We start from the raw sequence: 24,311 nt of genomic DNA on the forward strand, positions 1-24,311 counted from the left end.
ACCCTCATCGTTACAGTGCGGCAAGACCAGATAACTCCTAGGATCCCTTGGAGTGCTAACCTTTGTGATGCAAAAGTCAGTTTTCAGTTATTTCTGTGCGTTTTTCCCCTAGATTGATGGCAAATGTTTTAATCCCGCTACTATCCTCTTTACTGTGGAATAGGCGGGCCCGCTCCCGAGGGTGTGTTTTCTAAATGCAAACAAACTTCAATATTAGCTTAAGTGAGAAGCCAAGTGAAACAAAACAACCCAGACAAAACCAGGAAAACTCTGAGTACAGTGTGCTTGCTCATAATGCCGGTGATGGGACTTGCTGCTATCAGAATAGTTTGAGAAGTCTGAACATTTCAAGAGGCAATGTTGTTTATTGGAAGTGTAACTAAATCTAAGTAAAAGCAAAGCCTCCTTAAAATAGACTTCTCCTGTGTAAATCATGTCTAGATTCACCCAGCACAACTGTCTTCATAAGCAAGGCTCTACATTGATTAGGTAGTAAAAACTAATACTGCAATAATTCGTAATTTGGTAATGTGTCAAACACCTGTTTTTCATTATAAGGAAAATGCATCCGTGTGCATTGTTTTATTAAAATACTTTACAATTATAAAGAAATAAGATATTCAGAGAAGCAAATTTTTAAAATGATAATGCGCATTAATTATTTTAAGATGAATGTAAGGGATTTTGTTTCATTTTGTTTTGATCACACTTACCAAGTCCTTGGCATTTAGAGATACCTCATCCCACCAGGGGGAGATAAAGTAATATTCACAATTCAGAATCCTCCTGAACATGAACTGATCACCTCTTTCATCATAGAATGGTTCAAATCCACAAAGTCTAGAGGGACAAAAGATAAGAAATAAAATGTCTTTAAAAGTCTGTCTATTTCATCAAAATTTTGCAGAAGTTCAAGGCTGTCCTTTTTCACAGCTTCCTGTTAGGAATGGAAGTCTATGCAGCACAAGTATGTAGTTGCCCTGTTATAATTCACTTTTCATTATGTAAATAAACAATCATGTCTTCAGAAAGTACAAACAGATGCAAAACCAATTTATGATTTCTACAAAAAGTTTAAATAACAGTAATTGTGAAACAAAACAATGGCAATAATAGCTAACACTATGATGGTCACTATGCGAACAACTTTCCATGATTTTCTCTCACCAGGAACTGAGAAGACAGAGATTGATTAGAGTTTTAATTTATAAGAAAGTGGAAGAATTAGGATTTTGAAAATAAAAAAACTAAAAGAAGGAAAGAAAAAAACCTTTCTGTCATTCTTATTCAGTCCTTTTCACTGAACGCCCCCATGGAAATGAGTATCAGATTTCCATCCCATTCCAGTTCGGATTTCAGAGCAAACAAAGTAGGAGCTGAAACTAACGTCAGGGACTGGCCTTGTAAGACTTAAAACAGTGAACAGATGCAGCCAATAGAGAAAAGCAGGCTACAGTCACCTACCCTTGAATATAACCCCCACTTTTGCACATCTTAAACATCCTTCACTATGTCCACCTTCATTTTCCACTGTGGAGTCAGCATAAAAACGAATGGGAAAAGTGGGAGAGAAGAAACTGAGAACCATCTCTGGCATCCCGAAGGGACAGAAGGAAAGTGTCCTGCTGGTCTGGGGTCAGCAGCCTCCACTGCTTAGGGACGTGCAGAGGTTCTGAGATCACTAGGGACCAAAAAAGAAGTTTAAAAAGGAAGTCTCTGCCAGGGCCTATGTTGCATTTGACAAAGAATGGCGAGAAAGAATGAATACGTCAAAAAACGGTATCTCAAGTCTTCCTTCTAACTAGCCAGGATGGTGCAGAACATGAAACACTCAGGTGCATCCTGACACAGTGGGTTTCTAGAAGAAGCAATTTCTCACGTCCTTTTGCTCAGGGAACGTCGTGTTGGGAGAATATTTGTCTCTTTCAAGTATTCCGGAGCCAGCCAGGAGAAGGCCAGGCTCAGGAGCACTGAGGTCCGGCTCGCGTCCTCACCCCACACTGCAGGGGTGCCACAGACCGTCCTGCTCCAGCCTAAGGAGAGAAGGGGTGCACGGCCACACCTGGGTGGGGAGGCAGCTCAGCCCTCCCTGGGCCCCCTGTGCTGTCCACAACACTAGAAAATAGAGCCTGTTGTTGGTTAGTCATGGAGAGAGTAGCCAATTTTCCAGGCCTAATTTGAGGAACTCATGTTTTCCCTTTGGAAGTCTAGAGAGAATGACAGTTTGGAAGGTATAGCACTCAAATGGCTTTCTCTCACCTCAATCATGTCAGCAAATGTGTGCACTGATAACAGAGGTAAAAAATGTCATGTCAGCCTGAAATGCCAAAAATGGAAGAAATGTGACACAATGCAACACACACACACACACACACACAGTGCAGAAACCCTTCAGAAATGGAAATATTTGAGTGCTGACCATGACAGTTTAGGAGGATATTAGGATTACACAGGCCTGAAGTCTGAGTGTATAATACAGAGCAGCTCCAAACCACTGGGTGGAAACGCAGTGTTACATACAAGTGAAGGAGAGAGTTTGAGTCTTGGAGGTTTCTCATTCTCATTCTGACCTGAGCTGCGCAGTTGTGGCTTTTGTCTGTGGGGACAAAGGGCTTAGGTGTAAAAGGTAGAGGGACCAGAATCTCTTCATTTCCAGTCTACTGTCACCTTAAAAATAGTGAGGTCATAGCACAAAACAACCTGGTGGAACTTTTAATAATAACAAAGGAGATACTAAGTCCAGTGGCACCATCAGCTGGAGAGAATGTTCCAGTGACCCTTGCCTGGTGGACTTGGTCCATTATTAATGAACCACAGGTTAAACCAAAAGGGCCTAGGTTCAGGGCTGACAGAGTTAGGCCAAAACTAAAGGATGTTGGTTGTAAGCAGCATGTCATGTCATTTCGGGATGACTGCTTATTTACAACCAAGCTATTAACTGAGGGCCCTAAGTGACCAAGGGAGAGGCCCTTGACAGAGTTAAAATCATTTTCAGGACTATGCTAAGATGTTTTTCAGTCACATTTCTTTCTCTTCATTTTCTCCTGTCAGTGACAATATCATGGGTCTTACTCAATCCATATTTCAATTTTTTCAGGAGGACTATAACTTAATTTCCTACCTCCATCTCTCCGAGTTCTTCCACACCCTCAATGCTTCAACTCCTCCCATCATATTTCAACAAGAAATTGTAATTGAACAGGCACGCTTACATTTTTGGGGCAAATCCTAATTGTTATTTGTGTGGCTCAGTTTCTCACTTAATGTCACTAAGTATGATATGTCACCTACACAATTCAGGAGACAACATTCCTTCCCTGGTATAAAAGTGATCTCAAATATAAGACGAAGGAAATCTGTGATCTGACCTTAGGGATTCATTTTATTGAATTAAGCACATAGTGCGGCACATAGAAATTACCAACAGTTTGCACTTCCGTAAATAAAACATGGTTCTCTCCCTCTCCAAATTCTTCTCAAGCTTTGATACAATCTAGATACACAGGGAATTGAATACTGGAAATATCTTTTGACACTATGTGATATCAAACAGCTATGTTATGGGCTGCCTGTTAAACCTTTTTGTCTTGGCTACTGACCTATGAATATACCCAGGTAAACTTAGAGCTTACTAATTTTCTTGGGTTCCTACCCCAGTAACCCCCTTCCTAGCCCACATTACTTAGACACCACACTTCCTAAGATCACTATGAAATTAAAAGCAAAAAAACAAAAAACAAAACCTCTTTCTGCTATGAACTGAATTGTGTCCCCCCAAATTCATATGCTGAAGCCCTAACCCCCAATAGGATGGTGTTTGGAGAAGGCATTTGGGGAGGTAATTAGGGTTAGATGAGGTCATGAGGGTGAGACCTCCTCATGGGATCAGTGCCCTTACGAGAAGAACCACCCAAGCGCCTGCTTCCTCTCTGTGTGGGAGCATGCAGAGACCGTCTGCACCCTAGGAAGGGAACTCTCACCAGAAACCCACTTACTCTCACCCTCATGTGGGACTTCCAGACTTCAGATCCATAAGAAATAAATTTCTTTTGTCTGTGGTTATGTTATGGCAGCCTGAGCCAACTAATACACTTTCTTTCACACCCAAAATTTCTTTACAGATTTGAAAGTTACAGGTTCCAACAATGAACGCCCGCAGTACCTCTAAACGGCAAACAAATCTTCTTGTTCTGAATTAAACTCTGGAACTCATTGATACCTTGCCTCTGTAGCTGTTCCACAGCAACCTTCTTTCCCAGACACAGTTCCACCATTCTTGCTTACTTCCCTTGAATTAGTCTGCAATTCCATCATCTCTTTGGAAAACTTCCTGAGACCTCTTGTTTATTAGCAGGCAGGAACTCAGGAATGGAGTTGAAGGTACCATAAGAGTGAATTAGCCCTTTTTTTTTTCTACCAGAGAAAAGGTTTCTCTGAGTTTAGAGTATTGAATTCAAGTTCTTTGAGAACCTTACAGAGATAGGAAACTAAACAGACAGCCAAAATGCATTTAAAACATTCCTGATAAGAAATGTACCAGTTTAGGATTGCTTAAGAGGTTAAAGGGCCATTCGCACTTTAAAAGGGACTAATGCTCCATTTTGATGAGAGGCAAATAAGTAAAATGACAGCAAGTTTAATAGCTGGGCTTAGTTTCACATGAATTACTATCATGAAATTATGAATTGTTCCCTAAGTCTGTTATACACTGTATAGCAGAATAAAACACAGACAAGCACCAGGCAGAAAGTCTGGACCCAAGAGAATTACAAAATAAAAAGTAATGCTCATTTTTAGAAAATTCTATCACTAATTACATTTAGTATATCATAGAAAATCACAAAACATCAAAAAAGTAATCTTTCTTTTTATGAGGACAATGAGTACCCAGACAATAGCACAGCAAGGCAAAAAGCAGGCATAAAGATTGCTTTCCTCCACTCACAAGATGTAGGTGATTATTCCTACAGACCACATGTCCACCTCAGGTCCATAGGCGCAGCCTCTAAGAATTTCAGGTGCTGCAGAAAAAGTGGAAATTGTGTTAAGCTGGTGTTTACGTTCAACATTTATGTTTAAATTCAACATTTTAATTACAAGCAATGAGGAAGGAAGGAATTTAACAGAAACTTCAGGACAGTTTTATAACCAATTTTCTTTCCCCAAAGCAAAGCATGAGGCTAAAAGTTCTTCTATCTTTTAGTGGGAGAGATTGTAGTTTCTGTGTTTGGGGTGCATAAAACTAAAGCTAATATAACTTTAATATTCTACCTTGGAGCATCCTGATACCTCTCAAGTCAGATTGAGCTCTATCTCTGTTACAAAAGGTCCTTTACTTCAAAGGGAGATTTGTACATAGAAAAGAAAGAAATGACAATTTAGCATAGTAAGGGAAAAAAGGCACAGTTATGCTACCCTGAGCTCGAGATGAGCTGAAAGCAAGCACAGGGCATCCAGGTGTGTGTATGTGAGAGAGTGAGTGTGCAGGGCGTGACCAGGGCAGCCAGTGGAAAGACTGGGGAGAGTCTAGTGCTGGGAGCTTGGAACAGGAGCTGGGAGGGGGTCTGGCACCTCAAGTTTGTCCAAGGACTGAGAACTCCCTGTAGGGTCCCGGCGAGCAGCTGTCCTGGTCAGCTGGGACTATGAACTGAGAAAGGGCAACTTCTCTGGGTACAGTGGGGCCGCTCTTAATAGCCTTGCCCACCACTGTGAACACAGAAGGTCTCCTCAGCCAAGAAGCTGCCCGGTAGTATAGAAGAATGAGGCCTTTCATGTGCTCATTACCTTAGAGCTGTGAAAATGCAGAGTTACTGAGTCCAGCTGTTCGCCTTGAGGACGGGTGGTAGAGTTTGCCCAGCTAAGGAAGGCAGATGGGGGGAAGTGAGAGCCTCCATGCTGAAGCTGGGCTCAGGCCTAGAGCCCAGAGCAGCCTCTGTTTTCAACAGAAGTGTTGCAGGTGTCAGGGGGGTCTTTGGAGGAGGAGCCGGCTGGTAGCTGCTGAGGGCTGGCCACGGCCCCAGGCTCCTCCTCTGGCTAGGGACAGGAGAGCAGGTGAATGGGGCCCCTGTCTGTGCAGGCTGGAAAGGTCACATCCAGGGTGGTTTGTCAGAGAGTGCTGGAAGGACGCTGTCCCCATGGGACTCTGAATTTAATTTACAGGATGGAACACAGTGGATTTTCCACTGACATCTCCCTGTACTATCCCCTCTCTCCATTCTCTTCCAATCAGAATAGTCTCTCCCCTTAGAAACTGTGTTACATAAAATACAGGAGATGAGGAGCCTGTACAGTGAAATGAGAGTGTACATTATAGCACTCTTAGCCCCAATTCAGCAAGATGCACCCTTTAAGCAGTGGTATCTGGGACCAAGAAATTTTTCTCATCTATAGGTGAATTATTCCTTGAAATTTTTCCTTTTATGATTTAATTGACATAATTAATAAAAATGCATGCTCAATGCCGACCATTCACTCTCAGGGTTGCCTTTATGTCCCAGGGTAATCTGCACCCCCAGACGGCTCGCCCCAACATGGAACCCCCCACTCGCAAATGCTTTGCTCATCAGAATGCGAAGCTACCCCAGGTGAGGCGGCCGTTTCCAGGAAGGCTGCTCCCACCTGCTTCCTCTCTGAGAGCTGGATGCATGCACAGTTAGGACCATGAGCCCTTCCCACTCAGTCTTCACATCCGTGAGGTGCTATCAACCCACACTGACACTTAATCACAAAGACAGGAACATGGTGGGGAGAGTCTTTTCATGTTCTGGGTCTTGGTTTTCACCTCTAAATTCTAAATGAATTGGACAAGCTAATTTCCAAGTTTGCTTGGAGTTTTAATTGGCTATGATCCTGGTGACAGGATCACTGCTGATCATTCAAGCAAGAAAGGTCAAGCACTCTGCCTACAGAACCTGCTGTGTTCCCATTCCTCCTGCCAGGGCCCCTACTGCCTGTGCTGCCCTGTGGGAATCTAGCCTGTTGGCTGTAGTGAAATCAGTCTTCTCACCGCCGTGTGCTATTCAGAGATCAGCATGCTGTTGAAAGGTCAGATGCTTCCTCTGGCCATTCTTCATAGCTTCTAGGCCAAGGGCCCCATATGAACAAAATTCTTTTTGCATCTCCTGTATAGGGCATCTAGGTCTCTTACCTGCCATGGTAACATCTCATCTCCCTTCAGCGCACTGGGCGCAATACCCCTCCACAGAAGCAGTGTATTCCTTGGAAGGCATCATGCTGCCATGCTAGTGAACTTGTGGAGTGAAAAGCTAACCTTTCCACAGTGAGGCTGAGACAAAGGAATATAGAATTATTTTGCCCTCCATTAAAGTTCTCTTTAAAAGATAATACTATTAGCATGGAGAAGACAAGTAGTGACTCTATAGCATCTTACTATGCTGATGGACAGTGACTGCAATGGGGTCAGGGTGGGGGGACTTGATAATATGGGTGAATGTTGAGACCACAATGTTGCTCATGTGAAGCCTTCATAAGATAGTATATCAATGACACCTTAATTAAAAAAAAGAATTAATACTGTTTAGTAATCATAATACAAAATTTGGGTGAAACAAACTCTAAATACCTAGACAGAATCCAATTCCATTCAAAGTTAGTGACCTTTCAATATTTTCAGTTACTAGTTAATATGGCCGTGACTTCAGCAAAACATGCTCTTGTAATTGATGTGAGTGCTTTCCAAGAGCCAAAAGCTTTTCCAGAACAAATTTCAGGCTCCGGCATGCCCGCACCACAGGTCTTCCAGGTATCAATGTCCCTGCAGGTGACTCTACAAATCTGTGATTTTCTTGGAGTGAGAAATAGTTGACAACTCCCAATTTGGCGCAACAAAAGACATCAACTAGACCATCTTTTAATGCTATATGCACTTTCAGCTGTCCTTCATATCTCTTCTCACCTCATGGCCAAAACAAACAAAATGGGGGAGATCATTCTGAGGTGTAACGCAGTTTTAAAAAATTATTTAAAATAATTTAGAATCATCTATTCTGAAATATTCCTGGTTGTCTTCTAAGTAGGCCCAAGTGTTCTGTCATTTCCTAAAATTACCTTATTGTTCATTAAACCTATATGCTACAGAGCTCCTAGGACCCTCATATTTAGAGATTCCAATCTCCAAATCAGTATAAGTTTAGAAAATGGTACAGAAATTGCCAAGATATGAGACTTCTCCTTTTGAAAAGCAATTTCAAACTGAATATAAAAATTATATGAAAAATTCCAACCTAAGTTATGATATTTCTTCACCAGACATGCCCCTTAGATCTCAGAGTGCTGATTTTTTTACAAGATCATGGTACCATGAAAACATCTAGAGGTTGAGGGTCCAGCTGGATTGGGATGAATTCCATTTTATCACATGAAATCACTGTAACTAGTCTGGAAATGCTTCTAAAATAAAAAAGTATCAGGTATGATCTATGACACACTGACAGGAAACATTGGTGCTAGATTTCCCCTCTTTTCCTAAAGCCCTAGGAGAAAAATAGATGGTTTTGGCTATTAGTCATACTTTCATCTTGTCATTTTTGATCCCTGCCTACCACTGAGTCACAACTACAGAGTGATGCTCTTTATCAGAAGACTCTCCCAAACTACTGCATCTGTTCTGAGAAAGACAAATCCAAGGGAGATTGAGGGAATGAAATCAATAGGTTCATTCATTCACTTATTAAACCACGAAGTATTTATGAAGCACCTGCTGAGTGATAGGCACTCTTAAGTGGTGCTGGGGGAATAGGAGAGTTAAAGAGAACAAGTCTCTGCCATCACAGAGAGTGCAATTTGCTGGGCAGGTAGATATTAATTAAGAAAACCACATGACGAAATACAAAGTGGTAACTGGGAGTGCTTGGAGGGAGCGTGTCTCCAACAGGGGGTTGGTTGGAAAGATCGGAAGAGACTAGAGAAAACAAAGAAAACAAAACTGGGATGTGAAGGACTTAGAGAAGATCACCAGGCAAAGGGGAGAGGGTGGTGGTTGAGGAAAGAGAAGAAGGTTCTGTAGGAGAAAGGCCGTGGTTAAGAGACCTTGTGGCAGGAAGAGTCAATGGGCCCCCCAGGAGCTGGAAGTCAGTGTGGTCGGAGCACAGTCGGGTGCGGTGAAGCCCAGCTGTGATGAGCACGTGGGGGGGCAGGTCAAGGTCAGACTGCAGACCCCAGTAGGTCCGGGCTTTTGTATGTTTGTTTGTTCTAAAATTATTTCCTGGACTTTCATTTTAGTGATTCAAACATCATGGGGGAAAAAGTCTGTTTTCATCTTCAAGCTGGAATCTGACTTTACAGAATGACTTCCCCTCCTACAGCTGAGGCAGAACCACTGTGGGTCTTTCCACTCCAGATGTTTGTCTTGAATTCAGCATTCTCTTGGAGCCACAGAAATCCATAGCATCTTTAGCATGGCTTCTAGAAGTCTCTCTAAACATTGCCTTTTGGGAGTGAGCAGCGTGGAAGGAGGAGGGAGAGGAGTTTATCTGCCAGAATCAGAAGAGCAGTGTTTGGAAAGTCTCTGCCCCTTCCCTGTTCTGACCTTGGCTGAGCAAGGCAGAGGCATAGAATGCTCTCAGGACCGCCTCCTGTAGGCAGAGCAGAGCCCACAGCTCGGCAGACTCTCACCTTCAGCTTTTCTTAGCCCCTGTACCATGTGTGCTCCTTTGTTATGTTGCATACATTTGGCAAGAATGGGGCACAGCCGTTTTAACTTAGTCAAGTGCAGTTTATGCACAGACAACAGAAAAGACAGGCAACATCCCAGTGCAGTGTGGTAAGTGTTAGAGCAAATATGTGGGTCAGACTGGGGTACGGGTGAGGTGCTTCCAGAGCACGAGGGACCTCTGGCCAGGAAGTAGCCTTATCAGTTTACCGCAATGTATCAGAGTATTACCAGTTGTATGCACACCATGCTGTGAAAGGTTGAGAGGGACTGAGAAGGCATTTGAGGCCTCCGTCGCTTTGGTTATCTACAACCTGTTAGTGTAAAGCAAGAAAAAAGTCTGAAGGAACTTTTGAAACACAAGTGATTTGTTCTATGTTCTAATTCATCCTTTTCATTTTCCTGGAGCCTTGATTGTTGACACTACAAGTATCAGTCAGTCCAACTCTCACTTAATATTTTTCCTATAGGCTGTTAAAAACATCTTCCTCACCACCCAAACTGTATGTGATTTCTTTTTATATAAATTCTTTCAACGGGTGAAAAAAGATAGCCTGTTTATTGTCCTCACCTTACTTTCTCTTTTTTTAATAACACCCTGAAGAGAAAATAAAATATTTGAGAACATCTAGTGCCTTCAGAAGAGGAAAAAATAAACACAATTTATTTTTATCACCCTGTGAACATTTAATTTCTATGAAATTCACTTTCCTACTATTCCACTGAGCCCTCCCAACTTGGAGCATCACCATTTGTTCCACATCTTAATCAGACCGAGTCTCCTGGTCACTTTCCAGTCGTGACAGATGCTGGTGCCGGAACAGCAAAAGAGAGCTGACTGTTAAAAAGCTGCCTTTTCACTTTTGTGGAATAAGGGAGAGTAGGAATAAATAAGCCAAACTCATCCTATTACTAACATTATATAAGAATCTCTATTGCATATGGAGATGCACATATAAAGTGACACTCTCAGAATTCAAACTCTGTCTCTTGTGTTCAGGATGGCAAATACTGTGTTTTTCTTTAAATGAGCTATAAATCTTGGTAATTATCAATAATAATTCCTGGGAAAATGCATTTTTATTTTATGCATATCTTTCCTGTAAAAACAGTCTGAAATGGAACATTTTGTGGGTGTTCACGGCCCAAAGAGAACATTTTAAGCAAGTCTTCTACCCACTTGCCATCAATCACCTCCTGCTTTGACCTCTTTTCCCCCAGCATCCCACCCTCACATAAGTATTAATAGAGCTGAATCCTCTCTGCTCAGTGAATTCTCAGGCACAGTCGGTTCTGTTCTTGAAGTCCCTCGCAGCTGTACAGAAATGGGCACAGGAAAAGATTTATGGTACAGACGCCCAGAAGTGAAGGATTACCCGCACATGAAAAGACTATCTCTAAACCAAAGAGGACGTGGGACACGGAGGGACACTGTTGGTGACAGTCTCTTGAGACTCAATTTTATCAGCCACTTCAGGCCAAATTATAGTCCATTAACTGTGATTTAACTAAGTGGTTGCCATAATCCTCAACTTAGCTTAAGTATTTTAAAGATATAGAAATTTTGTGGCAGTATTGTTTAATACCATATAATATACTTCTGCCAGGCAATAAAAAAATTACACTCTTCCTCTGCTGCCCTATAGACAGACCTGAATCCAGAGAGATGAGTCGGTCAGCCTTGGTCACCATTTCCCAGGCCAGAGAGGCAGTCCCTTTTAGTGATGACAGCTTTACATGTTTTGCATATTGAGCCCCAAATCTGTGCCTACAGCCATGCATTCCTAATTCTTCCTAATTTCTCAGGCTGTGGAGCTTTCTCTACTATCTGATGGTCTGTGAATGATATATGTGCTTCCTCTCTTCTCTCTGGCCTCTTAATGGTGATGTTGCCCAGGATCAGTCTGTGTTAGTTCCTTTTCTGCCGTGGTAATGCTGGAGTCTCATGGCTTTAAAATGCATCTATATGCTGATAATTCCCACATTTATATCAACCCCCATGTCTTTGCTCCTGGACTTCAGACTTAACACCCTTCTGGCCATGTCACCTCCACTTGGATGTCTAACAAGCATCTTAAAACCAACATGCCTCAAACCTGTTGCTCCATCTCCGTAAACAGGAACTATCCTTCCAGTCAGAGTTCTCATCCCCTCTCTGTCCCTGCTCTCCAACCACCCAGCCTCCTTGCTGGACCTTAAAGACACCCAGGCATGTTGCCGCCTCAGGGATGGTGTCCCCTGTCCCCTCAGTCCAGAATGTTCTTTCCCTAGAGATCCAGGTGGCTTGCTCATTCCCTTACCTCTTTCAAGTCTTTGCTCTATGTTGTCTTCTCACGTGCAGCCTTCCCTGACCCCCACTCACCCCATTTTAGCAGTTACTCAGGCTCCCAGCACTTCCTATCCTCTTCCCAACTCTACATTCTTCTGTAGAAATTATCACTTTTTTTAATTAAGGTATTATTGATATATGCTCTTATGAATGTTTCACATGAAAAACAATGTGGTTACTACATTCACCCATATTGTCGAGTCCCTCCGCATACCCCATTGTAGTCACTGCCCATCAGTATAGTAAGATGACACACATTAGCTTTTTGCCTTCTCTGCGCTACACTGTCTTCCCCGTAACTCCCCACACCATGTGTACTAAACATAATGCCCCTCATCCCCTTCTCCCTCCCTCCCCACCCGCCCTCCCACACCCCTCCCCTTTGGTAACAACCACTCGTCCCTTCTCGGAGTCTGTGAGTCTGCTGCTGTTTAGTTCCTTCAGTTTTGCTTCGTTGTTGTATTCCACAAATGAGGGAAATCATTTGGCACTTGTCTTTCTCCACCTGGCTTATTTCACTGAGCATAATACCCTCTAGCTCCATCCATGTTGTTGCAAACGGTAGGATTTGTTTGTTTCTTATGGCCTAATAGTATTCCATTGTGTATATGTACACTTAGGTTGCTTCCATATCTCGGATATTATTGTAAATAGTGCTGTGATAAACATAGGGGTGCATATGTCTTTTTGAATCTGAGAACTTGTATTCTTTGGGTAAATTCCTAGGAGTGGGATCCCTGGGTCAAATAGTATTTCTATTTTTAGTTTTTTGAGGAACCTCCAGATTGTTTTTCACAATGGGTGAACTAGCTTTTGCCCCAGTGGTGTAGGAGGAGGGTTCCCTGTTCTCCGCATCCTTGCCAGCGTTTGTTGTTCTTAGCCTTTTCGATGCTGACCATCCTAACTGGTGTGAGGTGATATCTTTTTGTGGTTTTAATTTGCATTTCCCTGATGATTAGTGATGTGGAGCATCTTTTCATGTGTCTGTTGGCCATCTGAATTTCTTCTTTGGTGAATTGTCTCTTCATATCCTCCGCCCATTTTTTAATCAGGTTATTTGCTTTTTGGGTGTTGAGACATGTGAGTTCTCTATATATTTTGTACGTTAACCCCTTGTCAGATATGTCATTTACAAATATATCTCCCATACTGTAGGATGCCTTTTTGTTCTGTTGATGGTGTCCTTTGCCGTACAGAAGCTTTTTAGTTTGATGTAGTCCCATGTGTTCATTTTTGCTTTGTTTCCCTTGCTCGAGGAGATGCATTCAGGAAAAAGTTGCTCATGTTTATATTCAGGAGATGTTTGCCTATGTTGTCTTCTAAGACTTTTATGGTTTCATATGTTACATTCAGGTCTTTGATCCATTTTGAGTTTACTTCTGTGTTTGGGGTTAAACAATAATCCAGTTTCATTCTCTTGCATGTAGCTGTCCAGTTTTGCCAACACCAGTTGTTGAAAAGGCTATCATTTCCCCATTGTATGTCCATGGCTCCTTTATTGTATGTTAATTGACCATATATGGTTGGATTTATATCTGGGCTCTCTAGTCTGTTCCATTGGTCTATTGTTCTGTTCTTGAGCCAGTACCAATTTGTCTTGATTACTGTGGCTTTGTATTAGAGTTTGAAGTTGGGGAGCATAATCCCTCCAGTTTTATTCTTCCTTCTCAGGATTGCTTTGGCTATTCAGGGTCTTTTGTGGTTCCATATGAATTTTAGAACGATTTGCTCCAGTTTGTTGAAGAATGTTGTTGGTATTTTGATAGAGATTGCACTGAATCTGTAGATTGCTTTAGGCAGGATGGCCATTCTGAGAGTATTAATTCTTCCTATCCATGAGCATGGGATGTGTTTCCATTTATTGGTATCTTCTTTAATTTCTCTCCTGAGTGTCTTGTAGTTTTCAGAGTACAAGTCTTTCACTTCCTTGGTTAGGTTTACTCCTAGGTATTTCATTCTTTTTTATGCAATTGTGAAGGAATTGTTTTTCTGATTTCTCTTTCTGCTAGTTCATCATTATTGTATAAGAATGCAACAGATTTCTGTGTATTAATTTTGTATCCTGCAACTTTGCTGAATTCAGATATTAGATCTAGTAGTTTTGGAGTGGATTCTTTAGGGTCACTTCTTTTTATATAATTTACACACTTATTATTTGTCTTCTCCAAAATGTGCCATGCTTAAAGAAAAGGTTTTAGTGATGTTTTTTTCTCTGCTAAAACTTTAGCATGTAGAACAGTGCCTGATGCATAGTAGGAGCTTTGTAAATATTTCTTCAATGAACAAAAGACTGAATAGCTACACAACTCAAGTTCCACAGAATATACTTTGTTTAGGTCAGTACTTGACCAAGACAAAGACCCCAAGAGACTCATTTTCCTCTAGATTTAAAACTTCCAAGACAGCTTAAAACATGGCTGCCCTCCCCCTGCAGGGTCCCCGTCCTCTTCAAGGTCAAGAAACAAGATGTGCTATGACCCTTCCTCACCACTCCTGTGCCTGTCCCTTGCCCCACTTTTTCCTTTGCCTGGCACTTTGGATCAGGTACTGCCTGGGACAGCCAGATGAAGCCTTGGGAACACCTATCTCAGGGAGCAAGGAGGGCTGCTGCATCTGGGCACCCTCCACCCACCTGCCCCGCACTCTTTGCTCTCTTCCTCTCACATTTCAGCCCCCTTCCTATTGTCATCGAGTCCCACAGGAGCCTCATGTACACACACCAGCCTTCAGCATTTCTAAAGGACTAACCTAGGTAAGGTGAAATGATAACAGTATAAAATTACACTGGTAATCTAATCAAGTAAGGGATGGTTTCACTTGAGAATTATATACCCACAATGATGACTTCCCTTTTACAATGAACTTTTAAAAAACTAGGAGAGTTAAATACTTAGTGAAATGTCAGCTGCACTGCCTGTCACTTCCTGCTTTTTGGATCCTGCTTCTCCATTGGAGAAAGAGTCCCTGAGCCTGGGGAACCAGAAGTCCTCCACATGACGTGCCACCAAGCCAGGTCACAAGCTCCACGAGGATAGAAGCTCTGTTATTTGGGACCTTGCCCTGTGTATTTCTTCATCTGGCTGTTAACTTGTATCCTTTACAGTACCTTTTTTAAACAGGTAAATGTGCTTTCCTGAGTTCTGGGTGACATTGTAGCAAATTAATCAACCCTAAGGGGGTGGTTGTGGGAACCTCCAATCTGTAGCTGGTTGGTCAGAAGCACAAGTAACTGCCTGGGGCTTGTGATCAGCACCTGGAGTTGGGGGGTGGAGGAAAGTCCTATGGGGTGGAGCCCTTAACTTGGGGAATCTGGTGCTGTCTCCAGGCAGATAGCACTAAAATTGAGTTGAGTTATCCAACACTCTGTTGGTGTTCAAGAATTGCTTCATGTTATGTGGGGGAAGATCCCCTCCCACATACCCTCCCACATTGGAATCAGGTCTGGGAACCCGAATGGAGTTATACTACTATTATTGCTGTGTATAATATTGTTATTGTTATATATATATGTAGGAAAACACACTCTAGCACACATATTTTATGAAACTATTCTGAAAGCTTGAATTTTAGATTATTAGATTTGCTTGTTAATTTCATTTAAATTTTCCTGTTTTTCACATATTAGTATGTTTTTGTATAGACAGAAATTTCTTCCATCTGACTGTAGGTTGTTGAATATTGTCTTTAATTTTGATTTAGTGAATATGCTAGGTTGTTTCTTTAAAATATAGCAATGTGGTAATAATGTAGGATTCTTTTATCTAACCCATTATGGTATTGGTTTCTTTTCTCCTTTAATGATTAGTACTTCTTTTCTGTGACTGGCATGGGTAAGTTTGGACACTCACAGGCAACAAGCCTTAAATATCTAAACCATAAAGGCATTTTGGTGGGAATATTGCACAGTTACTTTGCAACACTTTCCTCAGAGCCATGGGCCAGTGACCGTTGATAATCTCTTCAGTGCTGAACTCTTCCTGGCCTATTTCAGAGCCCTAGTCATTGATTTCACTTATCTGGATCACAAATTTTCATTTTCTGGCCTGGAGTTTAGTTTTGACTGGGCACATTTCCCAGGAATAATGAGTATTTGCTTTAACACACAGCATCTGTGGTATTTCTTTTGCAATTCACTTACAGGAGAACCCTCTGTTATTAATAGCCTGGAGCAATAGTTCTGTGAATGAGACCGAATGGGTGGCTTTTCCTCTTTTGATTTCCTGACACGACAGATGGCATAACATAAACACCCACTTCCTCAAAAGATGTAACTGAAAATGCCTTCCATTGGAGGTAGAAACCAGACCATGTACAGAAGGGTTACTGACCTAGCATGTAAGCGTGCTTACAACAAGCAAGGAAGCAAGCAAGCAACCTCACATCTCCCTCTCTCATTGATTAGGGGCCTCAGACCCTTTTTCAAGTTAATTACAGTTTCTGTAAAGTCAAGTTTTTGTAGTGTGACAGTGATTCCCACAAGCCTGGCTCTTGGATCCCATTTCCAGCTCATTTGATAAATGGGCAGACTCCTCCCCACCTACGTATTCTTAGAAGGCTACGCCCAAACTGATGACAGTACTTAAATGAGGCGAGGGGAGAAAGGGCTAGAGCCGAGGGTGGTCCTCACAGGGGGCTCTCAACGTGCCTATAAAAGTCTCATTGTTTATAAGGCAGATGAATAGCAATATTCATTATTACAATAAATTTTTTAAGTTCAGAACCCTCCACCTTCCCTGCTCCAGGTCATCCACTTCCTGTGCCCCGGTGTTAATACTGCAACTTATCTTGTTCACCAACTTAGCTTTTCCAGCATTTTCTGTTACTCTACAGAAGTGTATCCTGTCACGGGAATGGAAGTACAGCAGAGAGAATATAACCAATAATATTGTAGTGTCTTGGTATGGTAGCAGAAGGTTACTGCACTTACCATGTGAGCATTTAGTAAAGTATATCATTACTGAATCACTATGTTGTACATCTGAAGCAAATATAATATTGTATATCAGCTACTCTGCAATTAAAAAAATAAAAGTGTGTCCTAAAATTCTGTCCCTTCCCTACTCCCACTTTTAAGTAATATTTTAATGTATTTCCTCTGGATCAGAGTATGGATGAATAAACATGTTTATTTATATATAGTTTGGATGGTGCTCCTTAATTAAATACATGACATGGAACATACATGTCTTCCCAGTGTGCCTCAGCCTATGTCATAGTAACTCCATACATGTGTTTAACATGGCAGAGTCCACAAAATAACCCCCTTCCCTCCCCTCCTTCCTGCTGCTTTCTCCTCTTATTAAACTATGGTAAACACTCCTGGGTGAGCTTCTACCTATAGCAGAATGGAAGGATTATCTTAATCATGTTCAACCACTCAATTCCCTCTTTCCCCATTACACAGTCTCTAGGGTGATATGGGTATCTGCAGGGAAATAGTAAATGGAAAAGAAGCCTCCATTATAAGATGGCATTATCTGTAATGCCTGTTTATGGCAAGGACAAGAGCCCAAAATAGTACTTTTACAATTGTTTTTTATATTAAAAATGATTGGATTTAGGAGTAGATTAAATACATTATCCTCTGAGAAGCTGTTTATGGAGTGACAGCACCTGTGTGTAGATTTCTGACATCAGAAGGACAGGAAAAAGCAATTACAATCACTAATTGGTCTTCTTTTGATCTCTTTTATCCCTCAACTCCATCTGTCATAATATCATCATCAAAGTATTTCTAAAAATATAGATTTGATTTTAAAATATAATTTTCCTGAGTAAGAACCTTTGCTGGATCACTATTATCTTCCAAAGCAGGTCATCTGAATTCCTCAGCCTGATGTACAGATTCTTTTAAAATATGGTCCGTCCTCCCTTTCCAGGCCTATGCATATCCTCTGTGTCACAGACTACGTTCTGGGTATGCAAAGTGACAGAGTAACTAACAGTCTCTGAACTTGCCAGATGCTACCACTCTTCTGTGACTTTTCCTGTGCCTGGTGGCAAAGTATACCTTGTGGCCACCTCTTCACTGGTTGAGTTCCTACTCATCTCTCAGCATCCAGCTCTAATGCCCCTCCCTTGTTAAGACCTCCCTAGACATGATTAATTGTTGCCTTCCCTCTGTATCCTTGAGCCTTTGACTTGGATAAATATAGAACTTATTGTAACAAACTCTGTTTTACTGTGTGCAGGTATTTCTTCTTTTATATTCCATGAAATTCTTGAAAAGCAAGACTATATACTGTGTTCACTCTTGTAATGTCAGTGCCCAACTTGGGGTCTATTAGACATTCAATGTTCATTTTATAAGAGAATGAATCACTCATTCATAGATTGACCATTCAGTAATGCTGCCAAGAAAGATCTGCTCTTATCACTATTATTGAAACCCTTAAAAAAACATGGCTATCTCTTAGTCACAGAAGGGACTCTGAGAGATGACTAGTGTAATCTCTCCCTGATCTTCCCATTTCAGGGCTGCTCAATTCTCAGAGACTTTCTCCAAACCACTCACCTAATTGGAATCCTTAGTGTTTGGTATTAGGTGACTATTAAACTGCCCACCAGCTTTCTTTTTGTAAGAAATATTACTTTTTTTTAATCATTTTTTTCTCAGTTCTCTTCTAATGTTCCTATCAACACAGTTAATGATCACAAATGGGCAATTCCATTTGGCCCATGGTGCTAAATTCAGGGTTTTCCCCACCATGGTGTTCGAGAACTTGAGGCACAAAAGAAATGCAGGAGGACAACCAAAGACACATGGATTAGAAAAAGGGAAAGTGCAGATGGCATAATTAGAAGGGAAGGGTCGTGGACAGGTTGTCAGTCACTCCCATCTAAGAAATAGACCCATAAGAACTACATAACTAACTCAGCTTAACAATTTTTGAATTCATAAATTTCAGACTGGAGAAGTGCAGTAAGATATCCACTGAAGCAACTGTATGATTAAATTTGCAGAATTTTAGTGTTAGAAGAAACTTTACAATTCATTTAACTAACATCCTCATTTTACTAAGATCCAAAGCATATGACTTCTTCAAGATCCCACAGTTCTAAGAAAATTAAGTATATAAAACAAAACAAGAGGATGCCTAGAGAGAACACAGTGTAGTGCACTGGTTTTTACATTTTTTTTCCCCTAGGAATGGGAATCCGATTCATTAAGCTTATGGTAGAGACAGTGAGCTGTCTAATGCAATGCTCATTCTTAGTAACATAACCTTGAATTCACTTAGGGCAGCAACATGACCAGCTTCACTGGCAGTGCAGTGGCTGAACTAAGTACTGGCCAGTAAAAATGTAAGTGAAACACTCTTTCTTAGTCTTTTTTCCCTTCTGTTTTGCAGAATGCAAATGTCACTCTGATTTCCAGCAGCCACTTTGGACTATGAGGATGCACACACTGAGGAATGATAAAGTAAGACAGAGAGAGCCTGGGTCCCTGGCACTGAGGTCAACCACACATGCAGGGTCACAGCTGTGGGACTCCCCAGGACTGCCTACCTCTAGACTTTCACATGAGATAAATCAAATTCCATCTTGTTTAAGACACAGTTATTTTGAGTTTTCTGAATTTACTCCTCATTGATTAACTACTCTTGCTATCAAGGATTTTAAGACCCAGAATAAGAATATTTGGCACACTGTAAAGATTTACTAGAAAGATAAGTACACTGAATTCTTTGTAATTATTAGATTTGAGAATAACTGAGCTACAGGGAAGTAGAATTATAGATTCATCAGGGAAATGAAAAATGACAAAATGTTTATGGGAACATGGTAAACATGGAGAATGGTGTGGATGAATACATGAGACCACTGATATAGGGGCCCAGTAATATTTTTGAGGTTTAAAAAATTAAAAAAAAAAACATTTTAAACTACAAGCAATAACTGATGAATATTTCTATGAAGGAAAACTATATTGATTTATCTATATTGCTTTTTAAAAGAGAATTCTATATGTCTGTCTTTTAGGTCTTTGGCTACTGGGATTCTCATCCCTGATCACTAACAACCAGAAGTGGAATTCTGGAGAAGTCATACACACTCAGTCCCCCTTCCCCCTGCTGTTCTAGCAGGAGCGCCCGAAAAGCAGCACCACGGACCCCATCATGCAGAACACGTTGTGGGGACACATATCATGGCAATTGTAAGCATTTTAAGTAGAGATTTAAGAGTTTAAAAATTCAAATCATTAAATGAAAACAGAGTTCAAATAACAATAAAAGTGAAGTATCAGTATTGAAGAGCATACCACAGTACCCTGGCGTCCCACACACTGTCTTCATAAGCACTTGATGTTCCACAATTTTAGAGAGTCCAAAATCCGCTAACAACACAAGAAAAAAAGTTAATGTAGCAAGTGTTCTCAGCTTTACAACAGAATACGCCTGTCATTCAAAACAAATCTAACTTATGTACTGGTTTGTCTGGTACTTGATGACGGGCTAGATGTATGGGGGAAATTGTCACTTGGAAGAGGAAACTAAAAAAAAAAAATTTTTTTTAGTCTTCCTTTAAATTGGAGAAAAATGGGACTCTCAAGTACATTTTATGCTCTTTTCTATAATTTCTAGCTTTTAGCAAATAACCTATCTCTTCTTAAAGTAATAGTTACAATAGATAAATTTTGTCTAATATTGATTCTGAGATTTACAAAACAGTAACTCTAAAAGACAACAAAGAATTAGTGATATAGTTGAGAACTTTCAATCCATTGGAAGAAATCAAAACAAAAATGAAGGCTTTCCTAAATACCAAAGAAATGAGCAGAAATATCAAAAGGTTTATTCTGTTTCTAAATAAATAATGTCATTTCCTAGTATATTTGATGGGTAAGACTTTACTCTCATATGAGAAATACAAGTTTTTTGGGGGCAAAAATCCCTTTTATTCATTCCTCAGAATATTTTCTAGGTGAAATATTATCAAAAGTCTGTCTCATTATGGTCTCTTTGCTGGACTACATCTCCATCACTCAGGAGACCTCAGGAAACCATTCAAGGCCATTCTTGAGGAGAGGCAGGCACCAAACGCATACCATTTTAGACTTCAAAGATAAACCCACATTTCCACGGAGGTGCTGATCCTTATCAGAAAAAGCAGCAGGAAGTCCTTCAGAAAGAAAGGCTCCCCTGTCTAAATTTGTATCTATCCATCCATTTAAAGAAATTTCTTCAAGGATAAAATCTTTTAAAGTGTTGTCAAAGGAAATGGGAGCTTCCCTGCTGCCCGCTGCCTTCAGGAGTGATTATGGGAACGAGCTGGCTGCCCAGCAGGGCTCCAGTACTTTTTCTTTAGAATCTTGCATTCACACAGCACATTATGTTGTCTGAGCTCTTCCATGATATGCATAACTTAATTTTGTTAACACCTATGAATACAGCGAACTCATCAGATTAGCACTGTAAAGGGCAGGGCAAAAACAGCAATGGCCAGCAGGGAATTTAATGGAGGTTTTAATAAGAAGAATTCATCTAAAATGAATCATGTATATATTTTTTACAAAGGAAGCTATGCTTTGGAAGGGCCATGGAAAGTAACATTTAATTATACTTTCTTCTAAAATCTAAAATGCTGATTTAAAGATCTCTTTGGGTAGATGAGACTTGCTCAAAAAATTTCTCTTTCTAGTTCTTCAGAATACTTATTGGAAAAAAAAAAATCAGGTTTCCAGAGGCTTGGGAAAAGCCTCACAGTACAGTAATTTACAGATCAGCATTTTTAAGGTTCTGGGAGGTCCTGTGGAAATAAAAATCCCGTTTAAGTTGGCATTTCCAAACTTATTTGACTGACCCTAGCACCTCTGCAAACCACTCCCACCTCCCCCCAGAAGGGAATCATTGACCCTCGTTCACGCAGCTGAGGAACCTGTGTTCTGTGGAGTGCACTTTGGGAACACAGATCTCAATTTAGCTCTGTTCCTATAAACAAGTGACTCAGAGCCTAAATTCACTGATATGTGTATCAAGCACCTTGTGTCAAAGCTCTTGATTATCTAAAATTAAGCTCTAGCTAATTTGTGGAACAAAAATTAATAACCAAAAAAGAAGTGCTATGTTGTCTGTGATTTTTTTTTCTATGTAAACTTATGTACAAAATACAAGGTCACCTCCTGAAGTCCCTTTCATTTCTAAGAGCTGTGTTTCCTTTGTGTGGCCAGCAATTGAGCACCAACTTCTAGGCACCAATTCCTGATTAATATACCAGGAAAGAGCACAGATTTCCGAAACAATGCATTATGCCTTGACTGATACCAAATATTCAAAGACTGAGCAATATTTTTAAATTCCACAGAATAAATTTCTTCTGTTCTGGAAAAAGGAGTCATAAAACATCAGGAAATATCCTCACCGATTTTGAGTGGGGCATCTGGAGCTGGAGTTGCATAGAGAAGATTCTCTGGTTTGAGATCACGGTGGACAATCCCATTTTCATGTAGGTACTAAGTAGGAAAAATAATAAAGTAATAACATTCATGAAATTATATTTATGGTTCCAACATTTATATTTAATTTTTTCAGAATTATATCTTTACTAAGTTTTGTGATTCAACAACACATAGTATGATTTAAAAGTAAACATAAAGGAAAATGTTTTTAACTATAAGTCATTTGAAAATAGCTTATATATAGTCACCTAAAAGTAAGATGCGATTTAAACTGTATAGAACCAGTTGCCAGAAATAAATAAGTACTCCTCAGATACTATTAGCTGAAGTTCTCTTTATGCATATTACTATATCAGCTCAAATTGGCTAATTATTATAATAAAGTCAAGGTTCTGTGTATTGAAATTTGGTTTACAATCTGAAAAGCATAATTGTATGTGTCATCTTAGAAATTCACAACCATAGCAAAGACTTCATAATTATTGTTTGAACAGACATTTAGATGTAAGTAATTATTATAGAGAACTGTCCTTAACATAACTATTGTTTAATGACAATGGACACTCTCAGGCTCTTCTCAGGATTAGTAATTCCAACTGTCAATATAAGCTGCTATTTTAGAGATGATCTTAAGTATCACCTCTAGCAACTCCACTCATTTTATTATATTTGAAATTATTTTGTAAATTACACATAGTCACATATGTAACATACTCTCATTGTGAATGCTGACCCTGACTCTCCTTCCCCCAGGCTCAGACCTCTCTCTGAAATTAATCACATAGCAGTCCAAAATGGTATGGACTTGTTTCTAGGCATTTGTAAACAGGAATACATATATACAAGGATATATCCCTCATTTTCTTGCAAAAATGTATCATTAATAAGAAATCTTTACACTTTTTTCACGTAACAATATGTTTTTGAAACCTTTCCCACATATCACTACAGCTTATTCTATTTAACTTTTGCATCCATATTGCTGTATGTATCATAATTTATTTTGCTATTCCCTTTTTGATGGACATTTACATTTTTTAAAATTACAAATAATGTAGTAATAAACGTTCTAACACTTGGATACTTGGATATTTTTTGTCGGTGTTTCTCTAGGACAGATACCTGAGAGCAGGTCTGGTGGGGTCACAAGGTAGATTTTAATTTTAATATATACTGGAAGATTACTCTCCTAAAAGACTCCACCAGAATTTGCTCATACAAACTGTGTAAGTATATATGTTTTCCTAATATCTTCACCCAATGTGTATTGTTAACTTTTGCTGAGGTGCAGTGTTAAGGTTGAATCTTAACTTTGGTTTAATTTATTTTTCTCTATTTACTGGTATAGTTGAGCTCATCATATGAATTGCTTATTCATGTCTGTTGCCCATTTTTCTGTTGGATCAAGAGAAAAGTTACCAGGATGCCCTAGTTTTTCCCCTTTTCTATCTCATAGGGGAAGGGAGAGAATCCTTTCTTTCTATTCAAGCCAAGAAAGAGGATGTAGATAGCTTCAAGGTCACAATTTGTAGCTCTTGATGTGTGTCACTTAGTGATTTGGGGAAACAGGGAGTGTTATTTGGCTCAGTCAGGAAAAACTGGAAGATGGTTGGGCAGGTGAGTGAGGAAAGACAGCCTCAGTGAGATTCAGCTGCCCTCATATAACAGCTGGACAAGACTGCACATTTCTTATGGATCCAGTGTGGACTGTACAGAAGGGAACCAGACTTGAATCTCCCTGAAGAGGTCCCTTTGCAAGAGTGTTTCCTCCTGGGCATGATGCCATCTCATCTCAGCATCACAGGAAGCAGAACATGAGGGAGGTGACTGTAGGCAGTTGAGGTGCCACCGACTTCTCAGAGCATCTGGCTGAGAAAACTGCCCTGCAATGGGTCTCTGCAGAGCTGTCGATG

At 40.4% G+C, this 24,311-nt stretch overlaps 1 protein-coding gene across 2 annotated transcripts in view; it reads right to left on the reverse strand.

The window, feature by feature from the left end:
* Positions 1-24,311, reverse strand: part of CAMK4 (calcium/calmodulin dependent protein kinase IV) — a 216,536-nt gene that overhangs the window by 14,948 nt on the left and 177,277 nt on the right. Inside the window, exons 6-9 of one of the 2 annotated variants that reach the window (XM_036886820.2) lie at positions 22,362-22,452; positions 20,263-20,337; positions 4,946-5,021; positions 714-840 (exon numbers count right to left, since the gene is read on the reverse strand). In XM_036886820.2, the coding sequence (XP_036742715.2) occupies positions 714-840; positions 4,946-5,021; positions 20,263-20,337; positions 22,362-22,452 (369 nt within the window). The remainder of the gene's footprint in view (positions 1-713; positions 841-4,945; positions 5,022-20,262; positions 20,338-22,361; positions 22,453-24,311) is intronic. The other variant, XM_057492709.1, reaches the window with a different exon arrangement.

The sequence above is a fragment of the Manis pentadactyla genome, chromosome 2 (genome assembly GCF_030020395.1).
Source record: "Manis pentadactyla isolate mManPen7 chromosome 2, mManPen7.hap1, whole genome shotgun sequence".
NCBI classification, from domain to species: Eukaryota; Metazoa; Chordata; class Mammalia; order Pholidota; family Manidae; genus Manis; species Manis pentadactyla.